The sequence below is a fragment of the Poecile atricapillus genome, unplaced genomic scaffold, assembly GCF_030490865.1.
Source record: "Poecile atricapillus isolate bPoeAtr1 unplaced genomic scaffold, bPoeAtr1.hap1 scaffold_159, whole genome shotgun sequence".
NCBI lineage: Eukaryota > Metazoa > Chordata > Aves > Passeriformes > Paridae > Poecile > Poecile atricapillus.
The window spans coordinates 58,424-76,283 of NW_026709011.1; the positions used below are offsets into that span (position 1 = coordinate 58,424).

The 17,860-nt window shown below is 66.2% G+C and overlaps 2 protein-coding genes and 2 long non-coding RNA genes across 4 annotated transcripts; 1 reads left to right on the forward strand and 3 right to left on the reverse strand.

The window, feature by feature from the left end:
• Window positions 1-172: 172 nt before the first annotated feature.
• Window positions 173-3,371, forward strand: LOC131574216 (non-structural maintenance of chromosomes element 3 homolog). The gene is made up of 10 exons (XM_058828634.1): window positions 173-408; window positions 553-624; window positions 767-830; window positions 1,779-1,858; window positions 2,298-2,392; window positions 2,480-2,559; window positions 2,633-2,675; window positions 2,747-2,809; window positions 3,060-3,174; window positions 3,266-3,371. Exons 1-10 carry the CDS (start codon window positions 367-369, stop codon window positions 3,326-3,328), a joined length of 717 nt encoding a protein of 238 aa, XP_058684617.1. The 5' UTR covers window positions 173-366; the 3' UTR covers window positions 3,329-3,371.
• Window positions 3,372-3,389: 18 nt separating this feature from the next.
• On the reverse strand, window positions 3,390-17,671 carry LOC131574217 (6-phosphofructo-2-kinase/fructose-2,6-bisphosphatase). The gene is made up of 14 exons (XM_058828635.1): window positions 17,245-17,671; window positions 16,759-16,884; window positions 14,996-15,092; window positions 14,824-14,890; window positions 14,622-14,696; window positions 13,251-13,307; window positions 11,370-11,491; window positions 9,618-9,825; window positions 5,472-5,618; window positions 5,288-5,392; window positions 4,527-4,656; window positions 3,810-3,872; window positions 3,632-3,696; window positions 3,390-3,505 (listed from the first exon to the last, which is right to left on the reverse strand). Exons 1-14 carry the CDS (start codon window positions 17,270-17,272, stop codon window positions 3,446-3,448), a joined length of 1,350 nt encoding a protein of 449 aa, XP_058684618.1. The 5' UTR covers window positions 17,273-17,671; the 3' UTR covers window positions 3,390-3,445.
• On the reverse strand, window positions 6,337-7,188 carry LOC131574218 (uncharacterized). The gene is made up of 3 exons (XR_009276414.1): window positions 7,035-7,188; window positions 6,878-6,960; window positions 6,337-6,465 (listed from the first exon to the last, which is right to left on the reverse strand). It is a non-coding gene; the product is annotated as an uncharacterized LOC131574218 (long non-coding RNA).
• On the reverse strand, window positions 7,654-8,621 carry LOC131574219 (uncharacterized). The gene is made up of 3 exons (XR_009276415.1): window positions 8,353-8,621; window positions 8,196-8,278; window positions 7,654-7,782 (listed from the first exon to the last, which is right to left on the reverse strand). It is a non-coding gene; the product is annotated as an uncharacterized LOC131574219 (long non-coding RNA).
• Window positions 17,672-17,860: the final 189 nt, after the last annotated feature.

Here is a 17,860-nt window from a genome sequence, read left to right on the forward strand (position 1 = left end):
GGGGGGGGGCGGGGCGAGCTCGGGCGCTCGGCCAATCGTAACGCGGGGTGGAGCGATGGGCGGGTCAAGCTCGGGCTCTCGGCCAATCGTAGCGCGGGATGGAGCGGTGGGCGGGGCGAGCGCCGGGCTGGGCCAATGGGGAGCGGGGCTGGCGCGGGGTGGAGCGGCGGGTGTGGGCGGGGCCGCGCAGTCGCGGGCGGAGCGCGGTCGGTGACGGTTCGGGGCCGGGCCGGGTCGTTGGCCGGGCCTCGGGCGGGATCGCTGCGGCCTTGCTGAGGGTGGGACGCGGGGCACGGCCTGAGGGGTGAGCTCGTCGCGGTTTTAGGCCGCCCGGGGCTTGTGTTCCTCTCAGAGCTGCTGTGAAAGATGTCCCAGCGAAGGCGCAGCAAAGGACTCGGCTCCTCTCAGGTGAGAGGCTGACCCCTCCCCGTTCTCCCCTCATTTACTCTCCCCGTCCCGCCTGGCCCCTCCCATTCTCTCCTCCTCCTCCTCGGTTTTGGTCCCTTCCCTATAGCATCAATTTCCCCCGCTTCCCTTGTCCTTTCCACTCAGGTGAACGATGCGGAGGATGATTTCATCCCGACCCAGACCGAGCGGCACTCCCAGGACCAAGTGAACCAGAAGGTGAATTGTGCTGATCCCCTCTTTACCCTCTCCTGGAGTTCTGTGTCTGCATCCCTCTGTTACCAGCCTGCTCCTGGAATTCTGTGTCTGCATCCCTCTGTTACCAGCCTGCTCCTGCCCTTTCCCTGCTCGTTCCCCACAGGTGAGTGAGCTGGTTCAGTTCCTGCTTGTGAAGGACCAGAAGAAGATCCCGATCAAGAGGGCAGGTGCGTTCAGAGGAGCCCCTTGCAGGGTGTGTGGATCCCTGAATCGCTGTCTGTGGGGAGCCCAGCGCTCCAGGCTCCCTCAGCGCTCCGGGCTCCCTCAGCTCTCCGGGCTCCCTCAGCTCTCCGGGCTCCCTCAGCGCTCCGGGATCCCTCAGCGCTCCGGGATCCCTCAGCCTGGAGCTCTCCGGGCTCCCTCAGCGCTCCGGGCTCCCTCAGCTCTCCGGGCTCCCTCAGCGCTCCGGGCTCCCTCAGCCTGGAGCTCTCCGGGCTCCCTCAGCGCTCCGGGCTCCCTCAGCGCTCCGGGCTCCCTCAGCCTGGAGCTCTCCGGGCTCCCTCAGCGCTCCGGGCTCCCTCAGCTCTCCGGGCTCCCTCAGCGCTCCGGGCTCCCTCAGCCTGGAGCTCTCCGGGCTCCCTCAGCCTGGAGCTCTCCGGGCTCCCTCAGCGCTCCGGGCTCCCTCAGCCTGGAGCTCTCCAGGCTCCCTCAGCTCTCCAGGCTCCCTCAGCTCTCCGGGCTCCCTCAGCGCTCCGGGCTCCCTCAGCGCTCCGGGCTCCCTCAGCCTGGAGCTCTCTGGGCTCCCTCAGCGCTCCGGGATCCCTCAGTGCTCCGGGCTCCCTCAGCCTGGAGCTCTCCAGGCTCCCTCAGTGCTCCAGGCTCTCTCAGCGCTCCGGGCTCCCTCAGCCTGGAGCTCTCCGGGCTCCCTCAGTGCTCCGGGCTCCCTCAGCTCTCCGGGCTCCCTCAGCCTGGAGCTCTCCGGGCTCCCTCAGTGCTCCGGGCTCCCTCAGCGCTCCGGGCTCCCTCAGCCTGGAGCTCTCCGGGCTCCCTCAGCTCTCCGGGCTCCCTCAGCGCTCCGGGCTCCCTCAGCCTGGAGCTCTCCAGGCTCCCTCAGCTCTCCGGGCTCCCTCAGCCTGGAGCTCTCCGGGCTCCCTCAGCGCTCCCGTTCCACACAGAAATGCTGAAGAGCGTGATCCGGGAATACCGAGACGCCTACTCGGAAATCCTCAACAGGGCGGGCAGGACCCTGCAGCAGGTGAGGGGAGAAGAGGAGGGGAGGGGGCTGGGGGGAGATACCCCATGGATTAACCCTTGTTGTGCAGCAGGGGAGGGGGCTGGGGGGAGAGACCCCATGGATTAACCCTTGTCATCCCACAGGGGAGGGGGCTGGGGGGAGATACCCTATGGATTAACCCTTGTCATCCCACAGGGGAGGGGGCTGGGGGGAGAGACCCCATGGATTAACCCTTGTCCTCCCGCAGGGGAGGGGGCTGGGGGGAGAGACCCCAGGGATTAACCCTTGTCATCCCACAGGGGAGGGGGCTGGGAGGAGAGACCCCAGGGATTAACCCTTGTCATCCCACAGGGGAGGGGGCTGAGGGGAGATACCCCATGGATTAACCCTTGTCCTCCCACAGGGGAGGGGAGGGGGCTGGGGGGAGATACCCCATGGATTAACCCTTGTCATCCCACAGGTGTTCGGGCTGAAGCTGGTGGAGATCGACACCAAGCGCCACACCTTCATCCTCATCAACAACCTGCCCTGTGCCCAGGGCGAGCACCTGTGCAGGTGAGGGGCTCCCCGGGTGATTTGTGGGGGCGAGACCCCCATCAGCGTGTCCCCCCAACACGGGTGACACGCCGATATCTGCCACAGGGACAAGGAGAAGCAGAAGATGGGGCTCCTCTTGATCATCCTCAGCTTCATCTTCATGAAGGGCAACTCGGTCAAAGACAGTGAGTCCCTCTCCCGAAGCCCCCCGTGCCCCGCTTTGCTCGGCGCCCCCCTCACTGGCACCCCCTTTTCCAGGTGCTCTGTGGGAATTCCTGCACCAGCTCCGTGTGTACCCAGGGTAGGACACGGGGGGGACACACAGGGGACAGGGAGGGGTCGGTGCCACCCCTGACAAAGCCCCGTCCTCAGGAAGCAGCACAGCGTGTTCGGGGACGTCCGGAAGCTGGTGACGGAGGAGTTTGTGCGGCAGAAGTGAGTTGGAGGGTGCTGGGGTGGGGTTTGGGGGGTTTTGAGGGGTTTTGGGGGGTCCCCCGTGCCCCTCCCGGTGTGCCCAGAGCAGCGTCGGCGCCAGCCAGGCCGGGCTGTTTATACCACACCGCAGAGCAAAGCCCGCAGCCCCCACACCCCCGCGGCTCCAGGGGCCCTGCCGGGGCTGGGGAGCGCTGGACACCCCCTTGAGCCCCCCCAAAAGCTGCTGGGGTGACCAGCCAGCCCTCCACAGGTACCTGGAGACCACCCCCATCCCCCTGACGGACCCCCCCGAGTCCAAGTTCCAGTGGGGGCCGCGGGCAGAGAAGGAGACCTCCAAGAAGGACGTGCTGAACTTCGTGGCCAAGGTGAGGCCGTGTCTGGGGGGGCACCGCTGGGTTTTTGGGGGGTCTCCAGGGCTCCATTTGATGCCCCCTCCCCTGTTTTTCTCCCACTCAGATCCAGGGCAAGGACCCCACGTTTTGGGCCAGCCAGTGCAGCGAGGCCGAGGCCACCCCCTGACCCCCCCCAAAAATAAAGGCACCCCTTTGGTGTGCAGCCCCCCGCTCTCCAGGCTCGGTGCTCGGTTGTAGGAGGTTTAATTTGGGGTGGGGGCTCCCCTTGCCCCCCCAGGGACCCTCAGAAGTGCTCGGGGACGGTGTTGAGGGCGTCGGCCGCGGTGCGGTTGATGTCGACGTTCTGTGGGGTGAAGATGCAGCGAATCCCCCAAATTCCAACGCCCCCCTCAGCTTAGGGGGGGGTTCATGGGATCTGCTCCCCGTTTTTGGGGTGGGTTTGGGGCTGGGGGGGTTTGGGGACCCTCACCTGAGGCCGTGCCCGGTGCGTGTTCACCGCCTCGATGTTGAGGAAGATGGACTCGACCTCACAGCCTGGGGGGCAGAGGGGGGCTGGCTGCAGCTGGGGGGGCTTTGGGGGGATTGTCCCCATTTGGGGAGGGGGGGACACAAGGGGGACAGTCCCTTTTGGGGGGGGGGACACTCACCATAGGCCACGGGGGTCAGCTTCAGCACCGTGTGCAGGGGACACTCGAGGTAGGGCAGCTGATCTGGGGGGGTTCAGAGGGTGAGGTGGGCACAGCAGGTCTGGGCTGTCCCCAACTGTCCCCAGCTGTCCCCTGGACGTCCCCAGCTGTCCCCAACTGTCCCCAGCTGTCCCCTGGACGTCCCCAGCTGTCCCCTGGCCATCCCCAGCTGTCCCCAGGCTGTCCCCTGGCTGTCCCCTGGCCATCCCCAGCTGTCCCCCAGCTGTCCCCTGGCTGTCCCCTGGCCATCCCCAGCTGTCCCCAACTGTCCCCTGGACGTCCCCAGCTGTCCCCAGCTGTCCCCAGCTGTCCCCTGGACGTCCCCAGCTGTCCCCAACTGTCCCCAGCTGTCCCCTGGCCATCCCCAGCTGTCCCCAGCTGTCCCCTGGACGTCCCCAGCTGTCCCCTGGCCATCCCCAGCTGTCCCCAACTGTCCCCAACTGTCCCCTGGCCATCCCCAGCTGTCCCCAGGCTGTCCCCAGCTGTCCCCTGGCCATCCTCAGCTGTCCCCAACTGTCCCCCAGCCGTCCCCTGGCCATCCCCAACTGTCCCCAGCTGTCCCCTGGCCATCCCCAGCTGTCCCCTGGCTGTCCCCTAGCCGTCCCCTGGCCATCCCCAACTGTCCCCAGCTGTCCCCTGGCCATCCCCAGCTGTCCCCAGCCGTCCCCACGGCCTCACCTGCGCTCTTGTCCAGGAAATAGGCCAGCAGGCAGCGCATGACAGCCTGGTGGCAGATGACCAGGACGTTCTCCTGCCGCTCCAGCTCCATGATGACCGGCTCCAGCCGCTGCACCAGGTCCTCGTAGGACTGCAGAGTGACCTCAGGGGGTGTCCCCGGCCCCCTGTCCCCCACCCCAGCCTCCTGTCCCCCACCCCTGTCCCCCACCCCAGCCCCCTGTCCCCCACCCTGTCCCCCACCTCAGCCCCCTGCCCCCCACCCCTGCCCCCCACCCCAGCCCTCTGCCCCCCATCCCGGCCCCCTGCCCCCCACCCCAGCCCTCTGCCCCCCACCCCAGCCCCTGCCCCCCACCCCAGCCCCCTGTCCCCCACCCCAGTCCCCTACCCCCCACCCTGGCCCCCTGTCCCCCATCCCGGCCCCCTGTCCATCACCTCATCCCCCTACCCCCCACCCCGGCCCCCTGTCCCCCACCCCAGCCCCCTGTCCCCCACCCCAGCCCCCTGTCCCCCACCCCGGCCCCCTGCCCCCCTGTCCCCCACCCCGGCCCCCTGCCCCCCATCCCAGCCCCCTGCCCCCCATCCCAGCCCCCTGTCCCCCACCCCGGCCCCCTGCCCCCCACCCCAGCCCCCTGTCCCCCAGCCCAGCCCCCTGTCCCCCACCCCAGCCCCCTGTCCCCCACCCCAGCCCCCTGCCCCCCTGCCCCCCACCCCAGCCCCCTGTCCCCCACCCCAGCCGTCCCCCGGGGGGATTTTGGGGGTACCTCCCCCTTGGGGTAGCGGTAGCGATATTTGTCCTGGTCCCGCAGCGCCAGCTCCTTGGGGTAGCGCTCCTGGATCTCCTCGTAGGTCATCTCCTCGCAGACCCCCTGCGGGACAGCGGCGTTGGGGGCGCGGGGGGCGCGCGGGGGGCTCCCCCCTCCCCAGGAAAGGGGACATGTGGCTCACGGCGTCGATCTCGTTGAGGGCCTTCCACTGCTCGTAGGGCACGCCCAGCGCCTCGGCCGTCTGGATGGTTCGTTTCAGGTGGCTCGTCCACACCTTGAGCTCACGGATGTTCTGGCTGCGGATGAAGCGCGCCAGCGCCTGCGCGTACTGCCGGGGGTGGGGAGGGGGCTGCGACCACCGCCTGTGGCTGTCCCTGCGCCTGTCACTGCCTGTCACTGTCCCTGTCACTGCCTGGCACAGCCTGGCACCACCTGGCACCGCCTGGCACCGCCTGGCACCGCCTCTGTCACCACCTGTCAGCGCCTGCGCGTACTGCCAGGGGTGGGGAGGGGGCTGTGACCACCGCCTGTGGCTGTCCCTGCGCCTGTCACCGCCTGTCACTGTCCCTGTCACTGCCTGGCACAGCCTGGCACCGCCTGTCACCGCCTGTCACCGCCTGTCACCGCCTGTCATTGCCTCTGTCACTGCCTGTCACTGCCTGTCACTGCCTGTCACTGCCTGTCACTGCCTGTCAGCGCCTGCGCGTACTGCCGGGGGTGGGGAGGGGGCTGTGACCACCGCCCGCGGCTGTCCCTGCGCCTGTCACTGCGGCTGTCACAGCCTGGCACCGCCTGTCACAGCCTCTGTCACCGCCTGTCACAGCCTCTGTCACTGCCTGTCACCGCCTGTCACTGCCTGTCACTGCCTGTCACTGCCTCTGTCACTGCCTGTCACTGTCTGTCACTGCCTGTCACTGTCTGTCACAGCCTGGCACCGCCTGTCACCGCCTGTCACTGCCTGTCACTGCCTCTGTCACTGCCTGTCACTGCCTGTCATTGCCTCTGTCACTGCCTGTCATTGCCTGTCATTGCCTGTCAGTGCCTGTGCGTACTGCCAGGGGTGGGGAGGGGGCTGTGACCACCGCCCGTGGCTGTCCCTGTGCCTGTCACCGCCTGTCACCACCTGTCACTGTCCCTGTCACCGCCTGTCACTGCCTGTCACTGCCTGTCACCGCCTGTCACTGCCTGCCAGCGCCTGCGCGTACTGCCAGGGGTGGGGAGGGGACTGTGACCACCGCCCGTGGCTGTCCCTGCGCCTGTCACTGCCCCTGTCACTGCCTGGCACTGCCTGTCACTGCCTGTCACTGCCTGGCACTGCCTGGCACTGCCTGTCACTGCCCCTGTCACTGCCTGTCACTGCCTGTCACTGCCTGTCACTGCCCCTGTCACTGCCTGTCACTGCCTGTCACTGCCTGTCACTGCCTGTCACTGCCCCTGTCACTGCCTGTCACTGCCTGTCACTGCCTGTCACTGCCTGTCACTGCCCCTGTCACTGCCTGTCACTGCCTGTCACTGCCCTGTCACTGCCTGGCACTGCCTGTCACTGCCTGCCAGCGCCTGTCAGCGCCTGTCACCGCCTGTCAGCACCTGCGCGTACTGCCGGGGGTGGGGAGGGGGCTGCGACCACCGCCCGTGGCTGTCCCTGCGCCTGTCACTGCCTGTCACTGCCTCTGTCCCCGCCTGGCACCGCCTGTCAGCGCCTGTCACTGCCTCTGTCACTGCCTCTGTCACTGCCTGTCACTACCTGTCACCACCTGTCACTGCCTCTGTCACCGCCTGTCAGCGCCTGCGCGTACTGCCAGGGGCGGGAAGGGGGCTGCGACCACCGCCCGCGGCTGTCCCTGCGCCTGTCACCGCCTGTCACAGCCTGTCACTGCCTGTCACTGCCTCTGTCACTGCCTGTCACTGCCTGTCACTGCCTGTCACTGCCTCTGTCACTGCCTGTCACTGCCTGTCACTGCCTGTCACTGCCTCTGTCACTGCCTCTGTCACTGCCTGTCAGCGCCTGCGCGTACTGCCGGGGGTGGGGAGGGGGCTGCGACCACCGCCTGTGGCTGTCCCTGCGCCTGTCACTGCCTGTCACCACCTGTCACTGCCTCTGTCACTGCCTGTCAGCGCCTCTGTCACTGCCTCTGTCACTGCCTGTCACTGCCTCTGTCCCTCACCTGTCACCGCCTGTCACCGCCTGGCACTGCCTGTCACCGCCTGTCACCGCCTGTCACCGCCTGGCACTGCCTGTCACCGCCTGTCAGCGCCTGTCACCGCCTGTCACTGCCTGTCACTGCCTCTGTCACTGCCTGTCACTGCCTGTCATTGCCTCTGTCACTGCCTGTCATTGCCTGTCATTGCCTGTCAGTGCCTGTGCGTACTGCCAGGGGTGGGGAGGGGGCTGTGACCACCGCCCGTGGCTGTCCCTGTGCCTGTCACCGCCTGTCACCACCTGTCACTGTCCCTGTCACCGCCTGTCACTGCCTGTCACTGCCTGTCACCGCCTGTCACTGCCTGCCAGCGCCTGCGCGTACTGCCAGGGGTGGGGAGGGGACTGTGACCACCGCCCGTGGCTGTCCCTGCGCCTGTCACTGCCCCTGTCACTGCCTGGCACTGCCTGTCACTGCCTGTCACTGCCTGGCACTGCCTGGCACTGCCTGTCACTGCCCCTGTCACTGCCTGTCACTGCCTGTCACTGCCTGTCACTGCCCCTGTCACTGCCTGTCACTGCCTGTCACTGCCTGTCACTGCCTGTCACTGCCCCTGTCACTGCCTGTCACTGCCTGTCACTGCCTGTCACTGCCTGTCACTGCCCCTGTCACTGCCTGGCACTGCCTGTCACTGCCCCTGTCACTGCCTGGCACTGCCTGTCACTGCCTGCCAGCGCCTGTCAGCGCCTGTCACCGCCTGTCAGCACCTGCGCGTACTGCCGGGGGTGGGGAGGGGGCTGCGACCACCGCCCGTGGCTGTCCCTGCGCCTGTCACTGCCTGTCACTGCCTCTGTCCCCGCCTGGCACCGCCTGTCAGCGCCTGTCACTGCCTCTGTCACTGCCTCTGTCACTGCCTGTCACTACCTGTCACCACCTGTCACTGCCTCTGTCACCGCCTGTCAGCGCCTGCGCGTACTGCCAGGGGCGGGAAGGGGGCTGCGACCACCGCCCGCGGCTGTCCCTGCGCCTGTCACCGCCTGTCACAGCCTGTCACTGCCTGTCACTGCCTCTGTCACTGCCTGTCACTGCCTGTCACTGCCTGTCACTGCCTCTGTCACTGCCTGTCACTGCCTGTCACTGCCTGTCACTGCCTCTGTCACTGCCTCTGTCACTGCCTGTCAGCGCCTGCGCGTACTGCCGGGGGTGGGGAGGGGGCTGCGACCACCGCCTGTGGCTGTCCCTGCGCCTGTCACTGCCTGTCACCACCTGTCACTGCCTCTGTCACTGCCTGTCAGCGCCTCTGTCACTGCCTCTGTCACTGCCTGTCACTGCCTCTGTCCCTCACCTGTCACCGCCTGTCACCGCCTGGCACTGCCTGTCACCGCCTGTCACCGCCTGTCACCGCCTGGCACTGCCTGTCACCGCCTGTCAGCGCCTGTCACCGCCTGTCACTGCCTGTCACCGCCTGTCACTGCCTGTCACTGCCTCTGTCACTGCCAGTCACAGCCTGTCACTGCCTGTCACCGCCTGTCACTGCCTGTCACCGCTTGTCACCGCCTGTCAGCGCCTGTCACCGCCTGTCAGCGCCTGTCACCACCTGTGTCATCACCCCTGTCCCCACCTGTGTCACCGCCCCTGTCCCCACCTGTGTCACCGCCTCTGTCCCCACCTGTCCCCCGGGCGTGGCCCTCACCCTGCCCCCGTGGGGTGGGGAGCACTGGGGTGTGGCCTCCAGCCCCACCCCTCACCTGTACCCACCCCAGCCCCACCTGTGTCCATGGGGGGACATCCCTGAGCCCCCAGGTGTGTCCCCGAGCCCCCCAGGTGTGTCCCTGAGCCCCCCAGGTGTGTCCCTGAGCCCCCAGGTGTGTCCCTGAGCCCCCCAGGTGTGTCCCCGAGCCCCCCAGGTGTGTCCCTGAGCCCCCCAGGTGTGTCCCCGAGCCCCCCAGGTGTGTCCCCGAGCCCCCCAGGTGCATCCCTGAGCCCCCCAGGTGTGTCCCCGAGACCCCCAGGTGTGTCCCCACCAGGTGACCCCCCCCCAGCCCCACCTGCTGCCCGCGGGGGGACAGCCCTGAGCCCCCCAGGTGTGTCCCCACCAGGTGACCCCCCCCAGCCCCACCTGCTGCCCACGGGGGGACAGCCCTGAGCCCCCCAGGTGTGTCCCCACCAGGTGACCCCCCCAGCCCCACCTGCTGCCCGCGGGGGGACAGCCCCGAGTCGCCGCCGATGCGGCCGCGCAGGTTGAGCTGGCTCTCGCCGTGGCGGCTCAGGTAGATGCTTCTGGGCGTGACGTGGATGTTCATCAGGTAATAAACGGTGCGGCTCTGCACGTGGCCCTGCACGCGATTGGCCAGGTACCGCACGCCCACGTCGAAGATCTTGATGTAGGACAGGGCACTGTGGGGAGGGGGATCGGGGTGTGGGGGGATGTGGGGCTGGGGTCACCTGTCCCACCCATCGTGCTCACCTGTCCATCCCATGGTGCTCACCTGTCCATCCCATAATGCTCACCTGTCCATCCCATGGTGCTCACCTGTCCAGCTCGTGGGGCTGGGGTCACCTGTCCAGCCCATGGTGCTCACCTGTCCAGCCCCTGGTGCTCACCTGTCCATCCCATAATGCTCACCTGTCCATCCCATAATGCTCACCTGTCCATCCCATCATCGTGCTCACCTGTCCATCCCATAATGCTCACCTGTCCATCCCATAATGCTCACCTGTCCATCCCATCATCGTGCTCACCTGTCCATCCCATAATGCTCACCTGTCCATCCCATAATGCTCACCTGTCCATCCCATCATCGTGCTCACCTGTCCATCCCATAATGCTCACCTGTCCATCCCATAATGCTCACCTGTCCATCCCATCATCGTGCTCACCTGTCCATCCCATAATGCTCACCTGTCCATCCCATCATCGTGCTCACCTGTCCAGCTCATGGTGCTCACCTGTCCATCCCATAATGCTCACCTGTCCATCCCATGGTGCTCACCTGTCCAGCCCCTGGTGCTCACCTGTCCAGCCCATCATCGTGCTCACCTGTCCATCCCATAATGCTCACCTGTCCATCCCATCATCGTGCTCACCTGTCCATCCCATAATGCTCACCTGTCCATCCCATCGTGCTCACCTGTCCATCCCATAATGCTCACCTGTCCATCCCATCATCGTGCTCACCTGTCCATCCCATCATCGTGCTCACCTGTCTATCCCATAATGCTCACCTGTCCATCCCATAATGCTCACCTGTCCATCCCATAATGCTCACCTGTCCATCCCATCATCGTGCTCACCTGTCCATCCCATAATGCTCACCTGTCCATCCCATAATGCTCACCTGTCCATCCCATCATCGTGCTCACCTGTCCATCCCATAATGCTCACCTGTCCATCCCATAATGCTCACCTGTCCATCCCATCATCGTGCTCACCTGTCCATCCCATAATGCTCACCTGTCCATCCCATAATGCTCACCTGTCCATCCCATCATCGTGCTCACCTGTCCATCCCATGGTGCTCACCTGTGCAGCCCATCATCGTGCTCACCTGTCCATCCCATAATGCTCACCTGTCCATCCCATCATCGTGCTCACCTGTCCATCCCATAATGCTCACCTGTCCATCCCATGGTGCTCACCTGTCCATCCCATAATGCTCACCTGTCCATCCCATAGTGCTCACCTGTCCATCCCATAATGCTCACCTGTCCATCCCATGGTGCTCACCTGTCCATCCCATAATGCTCACCTGTCCATCCCATAATGCTCACCTGTCCATCCCATCATCGTGCTCACCTGTCCATCCCATAATGCTCACCTGTCCATCCCATCATCGTGCTCACCTGTCCATCCCATCATCGTGCTCACCTGTCCATCCCATAATGCTCTCACCTGTCCATCCCATCATCGTGCTCACCTGTCCATCCCATAATGCTCTCACCTGTCCAGTTCATCATCCAGGGGTTCGTAGGTGGCCTTGTAGCACTCGATGCGTTTGAGGAAATCGGCCACGGCCTCGTCCTGGGCTCGGCCTTTGTAATCGGGGCTGCTCAGCTTCACTTGCTGCGGATTTGGGGGTGCAGGGGATTATTGGGGGGCACAGACGGCCCCCCCAGCCCCCCCAGGATTTGGGGTGCAGGGATTTTTGGGGGGCACAGGCGGCTCCCCCAGGATTTGGGGGTGCAGGGATTTTGGGGGGCACAGGCAGCTCCCCCAGGATTTGGGGTGCAGGGATTTTTGGGGGGCACAGGCGGCCCCCCCAGGATTTGGGGTGCAGGGATTTTAGGGGTCACAGGCGGCTCCCCCAGGATTTGGGGTGCGGGGATTTTGGGGGGCACAGACGGCCCCCCCAGGATTTGGGGTGTGGGGATTTTTGGGGGGCACAGGCGGCTCCCCCCAGGATTTGGGGTGCAGGGGATTATTGGGGGGCACAGGCAGCTCCCCCAGACCCCTCAGGATTTGGGGTGCAGGGATTATTGGGGGGCACAGGCGGCTCCCCCAGGATTTGGGGGTGTGGGGATTTTTGGGGGGCACAGGCGGCTCCCCCCAGGATTTGGGGGTGCAGGGATTTTGGGGGGCACAGGTGGCCCCCTCAGGATTTGGGGTGCAGGGGATTATTGGGGGGCATGGGCAGCTCCCCCCAGGATTTGGGGGTGCAGGGGATTATTGGGGGTCACAGGCGGCCCCCCCAGGATTTGGGGTGCAGGGGATTATTGGGGGGCACAGGCAGCTCCCCCAGACCCCTCAGGATTTGGGGTGCAGGGATTTTTGGGGGGCACAGGCGGCTCCCCCAGGATTTGGGGGTGCAGGGGATTATTGGGGGGCACAGGCGGCCCCCTCAGACCCCCAGGATTTGGGGTGCAGGGATTTTGGGGGGGCACAGGCGGCTCCCCCCAGCTCCCCCAGGATTTGGGGTGTGGGGATTTTGGGGGGCACAGGCGGCTCCCCCCAGGATTTGGGGTGCAGGGGATTATTGGGGGGCACAGGCGGCCCCCCCAGGATTTGGGGGTGCAGGGATTTTGGGGGGCACAGGTGGCTCCCCCCAGGATTTGGGGTGCAGGGGATTATTGGGGGTCACAGGCGGCCCCCCCAGGATTTGGGGTGCAGGGATTATTGGGGGGCACGGGCGGCTCCCCCCAGGATTTGGGGTTTGGGGAATTTTGGGGGGCACAGGCGGCTCCCCCCAGGATTTGGGGGTGCGGGGATTTTGGGGGGCACAGGCGGCCCCCCCAGGATTTGGGGTGCAGGGATTATTGGGGGGCATGGGCAGCTCCCCCCAGGATTTGGGGGTGCAGGGATTTTTGGGGGGCACAGGCGGCCCCCCCAGGATTTGGGGTGCAGGGATTTTGGGGAGCACAGGCGGCTCCCCCCAGCCCCCCCAGGATTTGGGGTGTGGGGATTTTAGGGGGGCACGGGCGGCTCCCCCCAGGATTTGGAGTGTGGGGATTATTGGGGGGCACAGGCGGCTCCCTCAGGATTTGGGGTGCAGGGATTTTTGGGGGGCACAGGCGGCTCCCCCCAGGATTTGGGGTGCAGGGATTTTTGGGGAACACAGGCGGCTCCCCCCAGGATTTGGGGGTGCAGGGATTTTTGGGGGTCACAGGCGGCTCCCCCCAGGATTTGGGGTGCAGGAATTTTTGGGGGGCACGGGCAGCCCCCCCAGGATTTGGGGTGCAGGAATTATTGGGGGGCACAGGCGGCCCCCCCAGACCCCCCAGGATTTGGGGGTGCAGGGGATTATTGGGGGGCGTGGGCAGCTCCCCCAGCCCCCCCAGGATTTGGGGGTGCGGGGATTTTTGGGGGGCACGGGCGGGGCCCTCACCTTGATGTTCTCCTCGATGATGGCGGGGTCATCACAGACGGACTCGACAAACAGAACCTGGGGGGAAAAGGGGGGGCACCGGTGGCTCCCCCTCCCCATCGCTGTGACACCCCCAAAACAGTGCCACACCCCTCACTGTGACACCCCCAAAACAGCTCTCAGACCCCCAAAGCAGCTCTGAGACCCCCCCAAAACAGCTCTGAGACCCCCCCAGCAGCTCTGAGACCCCCCCAAAACGGCTCTGAGACCCCCCCAAAACGGCTCTGAGACCCCCCCAAGCATCTGAGATCCCCAAAACAGCTCCGAGACCCCCCCAAAACAGCTGAGACCCCCAAAGCAGCTCTGAGACCCCCCCAAAGCAGCTCCGAGACCCCCAAAGCAGCTCTGAGACCCCCCCAAAACAGCTGAGACCCCCCCAAAACAGCTCTGAGACCCCCCCCCAGCAGCTCTGAGACCCCCCAAAACAGCTCTGAGACCCCCAAAACAGCTCTGAGACCCCCAAAGCAGCTCTGAGACCCTCAAAACAGCTCTGAGACCCCCCCAAACAGCTCTGAGACCCCCAAAGCAGCTCTGAGACCCCCAAAGCAGCTCCGAGACCCCCAAAACAGCTCTGAGACCCCCCCAAAGCAGCTCCGAGACCCCCCAAAACAGCTCTGAGACCCCCCCAAGCAGCTCCGAGACCCCCAAAGCAGCTCCGAGACCCCCCCAGCAGCTCTGAGACCCCCAAAAGCAGCTCCGAGACCCCCCCAGCAGCTCTGAGACCCCCCCAAAGCAGCTCCGAGACCCCCCCAAAACAGCTCTGAGACCCCCAAAACAGCTCTGAGATCCCCCCAAAGCAGCTCCGAGACCCCCAAAACAGCTCTGAGACCCCCCCCAGCAGCTCTGAGACCCCCAAAACAGCTGAGACCCCCCCAGAGCAGCTCTGAGACCCCCAAAACAGCTGAGACCCCCCCAAAACAGCTCTGAGACCCCCTCCAGCAGCTCTGAGACCCCCCAAAACAGCTCCGAGACCCCCAGAGCAGCTCTGAGACCCCCCCAAAACAGCTCTGAGACCCCCCCCAGCAGCTCTGAGACCCTCAAAACAGCTCTGAGACCCCCCCAAAACAGCTGAGACCCCCCCAAAGCAGCTCTGAGACCCCCCCCAGCAGCTCTGAGACCCCCAAAACAGCTCTGAGACCCCCAAAACAGCTCTGAGACCCCCAAAGCAGCTCTGAGACTGCCCCCAACCCCTTAAACCCCCCCAGCAGCTCTGAGACCCCTCCCAAAACAGCTCCGAGACCCCCAAAACAGCTGAGACCCCCCCCAAAACATCTCTGAGACCCCCCCGAACCCCTAAAGCCCCCCCAAACCCCCTCCCGCCCCCCGTTTTACCTTGTACCCGTTTTCCTTGGCGAACTGCAGGATCGTGTCCCGGCGTTCCCGCGTCGTGTTGGTGGCATCGAACACCTTGGGGAGAAATTTAAACACCCCTCCCCTCCTCAGATATTTAATTATTTTTAATGAATTAAATTATTTTAATGATTGGATTTTTATTTTTATGTTAATTTTTCTTTGGTGGGGAGGGGTCTCTTACCGCCACCTGCCCCTCCTCGGAGCTCAGGTAGGAGCGCACGTCCTTCAGGGCAGCCAGGGCACAGTGCCTGCGGGTTTGGGGTTTGGGGGTTCGGCTCTCTCAGCTCGGACCCCCCCCAAATTCACCCCAAAAAACCCCAAATTCACCCCCCCGTCCCCCCCCCGACTCTGACCTGCGGATTTCCACCCCCTCGGGGTTATCGTGACGGAAAAATTCGTAGTTTTTGTATCTGGGGACGGCTTCCCTGCGGTATTCACCCACGTTGAACACTGTGGAGGGGCCGGGGGGGGCTCAGGGGGACCCCAGAACCGCCCAGGAGCCCCCCAGAACCCCGAAATCACCCCCTGTCCGTGGGGGGACCCCTGAACCCCCGGGAGCCCCCCAGAACCCCGAAATCACTCACCCCGTGTCCTTGGGGGGCTCAGGGGGACCCCAGAACCCCGAAATCACTCAGCCCGTGTCCTTGGGGGTCTCAGGGGTCCCCCCGAACCCCGAAATCACTCACCCCGGGTCCTTGGGGGGCTCAGGGGGACCCCAGAACCGCCCAGGAGACCCCAGAACCCCGAAATCACTCACCCCGTGTGGGTGGGGGTCTCAGGGGTCCCCTCGCACCCCAGAATCACTCACCCCGGGTCCTTGGGGGGCTCAGGGGGACCCCAGAACCGCCCAGGAGCCCCCCAGAACCCCGAAATCACTCACCCCGTGTCCTTGGGGGGCTCAGGGGGATCCCCGAACCCCAAAATCACTCACCCCGGGTCCTTGGGGGGCTCAGGGGGACCCCCGAACCCCGAAATCACTCAGCCCGTGTCCTTGGGGGGCTCAGGGGGATCCCCGAACCGCCCAGGAGCCCCCCCGCACCCCAAAATCACCCACCCCGTGTCCTTGGGGGTCTCAGGGCGACCCCAGAACCGCCCAGGAGCCCCCCAGAACCCCGAAATCACCCCCTGTCCGTGGGGGGACCCCTGAACCCCCGGGAGCCCCCCAGAACCCCGAAATCACTCTGCCCGTGTCCTTGGGGGGCTCAGGGGGACCCCAGAACCCCGAAATCACTCAGCCCGTGTCCTTGGGGGGCTCAGGGGGATCCCCGAACCGCCCAGGAGCCCCCCCAGAACCCCAAAATCACTCACCCCGGGTCCTTGGGGGTCTCAGGGGGTCCCCCCGAACCCCGAAATCACTCACCCCGTGTCCTTGGGGGGCTCAGGGGGACCCCAGAACCCCGAAATCACTCACCCCGTGTGGGTGGGGGTCTCAGGGGTCCCCTCGCACCCCAGAATCACTCACCCCGGGTCCTTGGGGGGCTCAGGGGGACCCCAGAACCGCCCAGGAGCCCCCCAGAACCCCGAAATCACTCACCCCGTGTGGGGGTCGGTGTGGGGGTCTCAGGGGGTCCCCGGAATCACTCACCCCGTGTGGGTGGGGGTCTCGGGGGGTCCCCAGAATCACTCACCCCGTGTGGGTGGGGGTCTCAGGGGGTCCCCAGAATCACTCACCCCGTGTGGGTGTCGGGGTGGGGGTCTCAGGGGGGTCCCCAGTCACTCACCCCGTGTGGGGGTCGGTGTGGGGGTCTCAGGGGGGTCCCCAATCACTCACCCCGTGTGGGTGTCGGGGTGGGGGGCTCAGGGGGTCCCCAGAATCACTCACCCCGTGTGGGGGTCGGTGTGGGGGTCTCAGGGGGTCCCCAGAATCACCCCGTGTGGGTGGGGGTCTCAGGGGGTCCCCGGAATCACTCACCCCGTGTGGGGGTCGGTGTGGGGGTCTCAGGGGGTCCCCAGAATCACTCACCCCGTGTGGGGGTCGGTGTGGGGGTCTCGGGGGACCCCCCGAACCCCGGAATCACTCACCCCGTGTGGGTGTCGGGGTGGGGGGCTCAGGGGGGTCCCCAGGATCACTCACCCCGTGTGGGTGGGGGTCTCAGGGGGGTCCCCAATCACTCACCCCGTGTGGGGGTCCCGATCCAGTTGAGGTACCGGGTGAGTTTTCGGGAGATGTAGGTCTTGCCGCGGGCAGGTAACCCCACCAGTATCACCATGGTGGGGCAGTTGGTGAACTGGGGCACCGAGGCTGAGGAGGGGGCGTTTGAGGGGGGGGTTACAGCGCTCTCAACCCCCCCCAGACCCCCCCCAAATCCCCCCTGCACCCCAAGCTGGGTGTCCTGAGGGGGGGATCCCTCCCCGTGGACCCCCGGGGGTGACTTTGGGGGGATTCCCCCCCCCCTCAGCGTGTGTCCCCCCCTCCCCAAATTCCGCCGCCCCCACTTTAATCCCGGTCTCGCTCGGGGGGTGCAAAGGGGGCACCCACTCTTTTTTGGGGGTGCGTGGGGGGGGTCCCTGTCCGCCGCTCCGGTGTCACCGCCGTGTCCCTGCCCCTCCCCCGCTCGGTGTCACCGCCGGTGTCCCCCCCCCGTTCCGGACCCCCCCGTACCGGGGATTTTGGGGGTTTTCTCCTCCATGAGCGGCGCTGGCGGTGCCCCCCGGGAAGGTCGCCGGTAACGTTATACCCTGGCCGGGGGCCGGGCGGGGAGGGCCGGGGCACGGCCAGCGGGGCCCCCCCGGGGAACGTCACCCCCGGCACCTCCGGGGGTCCTGGGGCCTTCCCCGGGGTGGGGGGCTCCATCCCGGACCCCCCCAATCCTCCCCTCCCCTCCCCGGCCGATCTTGTGCTCCGGGGTCCCGATCCCGACCCCTTTTTTGGGGAGGGGGGCTGGAATTTTCCCCCCCTGGGAATCCCAGTCCGGGGATTTGGAACCGCCTCTTGTCCCCTCGGGGGTCCCCGGCCCCTTTTTTGGGGTCCCCCTCCCCTCGAAGGTCTCAGCCCCGTCTCTCTTTGGGGAGGGGTCAGTCCTGGGGATGAGGAGGAAAAGGGACCGGGACCCCCCCATGGGACCCTCAACGCCTCGGGTCCCCCCGGGCCGGGGCAGCTCCCGGACCCCCCCTCAACCCCCCCGGGGCTCCCCGCTCGTGTTCCCCGCCCCCCCCGCCCGTCCCACCCCCGGGGCTGCAGCCCCGCTGTCCTCCCCGGTGTCCCCCGGTAATTCCCC

Excerpts from the sequence above, each read along its gene's own strand:
- LOC131574216 (XM_058828634.1), top strand. The coding sequence starts at position 367 with ATGTCCCAGCGAAGGCGCAGCAAAGGACTCGGCTCCTCTCAG. Across the intron at positions 1,859-2,297 it reads CGGGCAGGACCCTGCAGCAG|GTGTTCGGGCTGAAGCTGGT; the intron begins GTGAGGGGAGAA and ends GTCATCCCACAG. Across the intron at positions 2,393-2,479 it reads CAGGGCGAGCACCTGTGCAG|GGACAAGGAGAAGCAGAAGA; the intron begins GTGAGGGGCTCC and ends TATCTGCCACAG.
- LOC131574217 (XM_058828635.1), bottom strand. The coding sequence starts at position 17,272 with ATGGAGGAGAAAACCCCCAAAATCCCCG. Across the intron at positions 4,657-5,287 it reads ACCGCTACCCCAAGGGGGAG|TCCTACGAGGACCTGGTGCA; the intron begins GTACCCCCAAAA and ends GTCACTCTGCAG. Across the intron at positions 3,873-4,526 it reads TTTCCTGGACAAGAGCGCAG|ATCAGCTGCCCTACCTCGAG; the intron begins GTGAGGCCGTGG and ends GAACCCCCCCAG.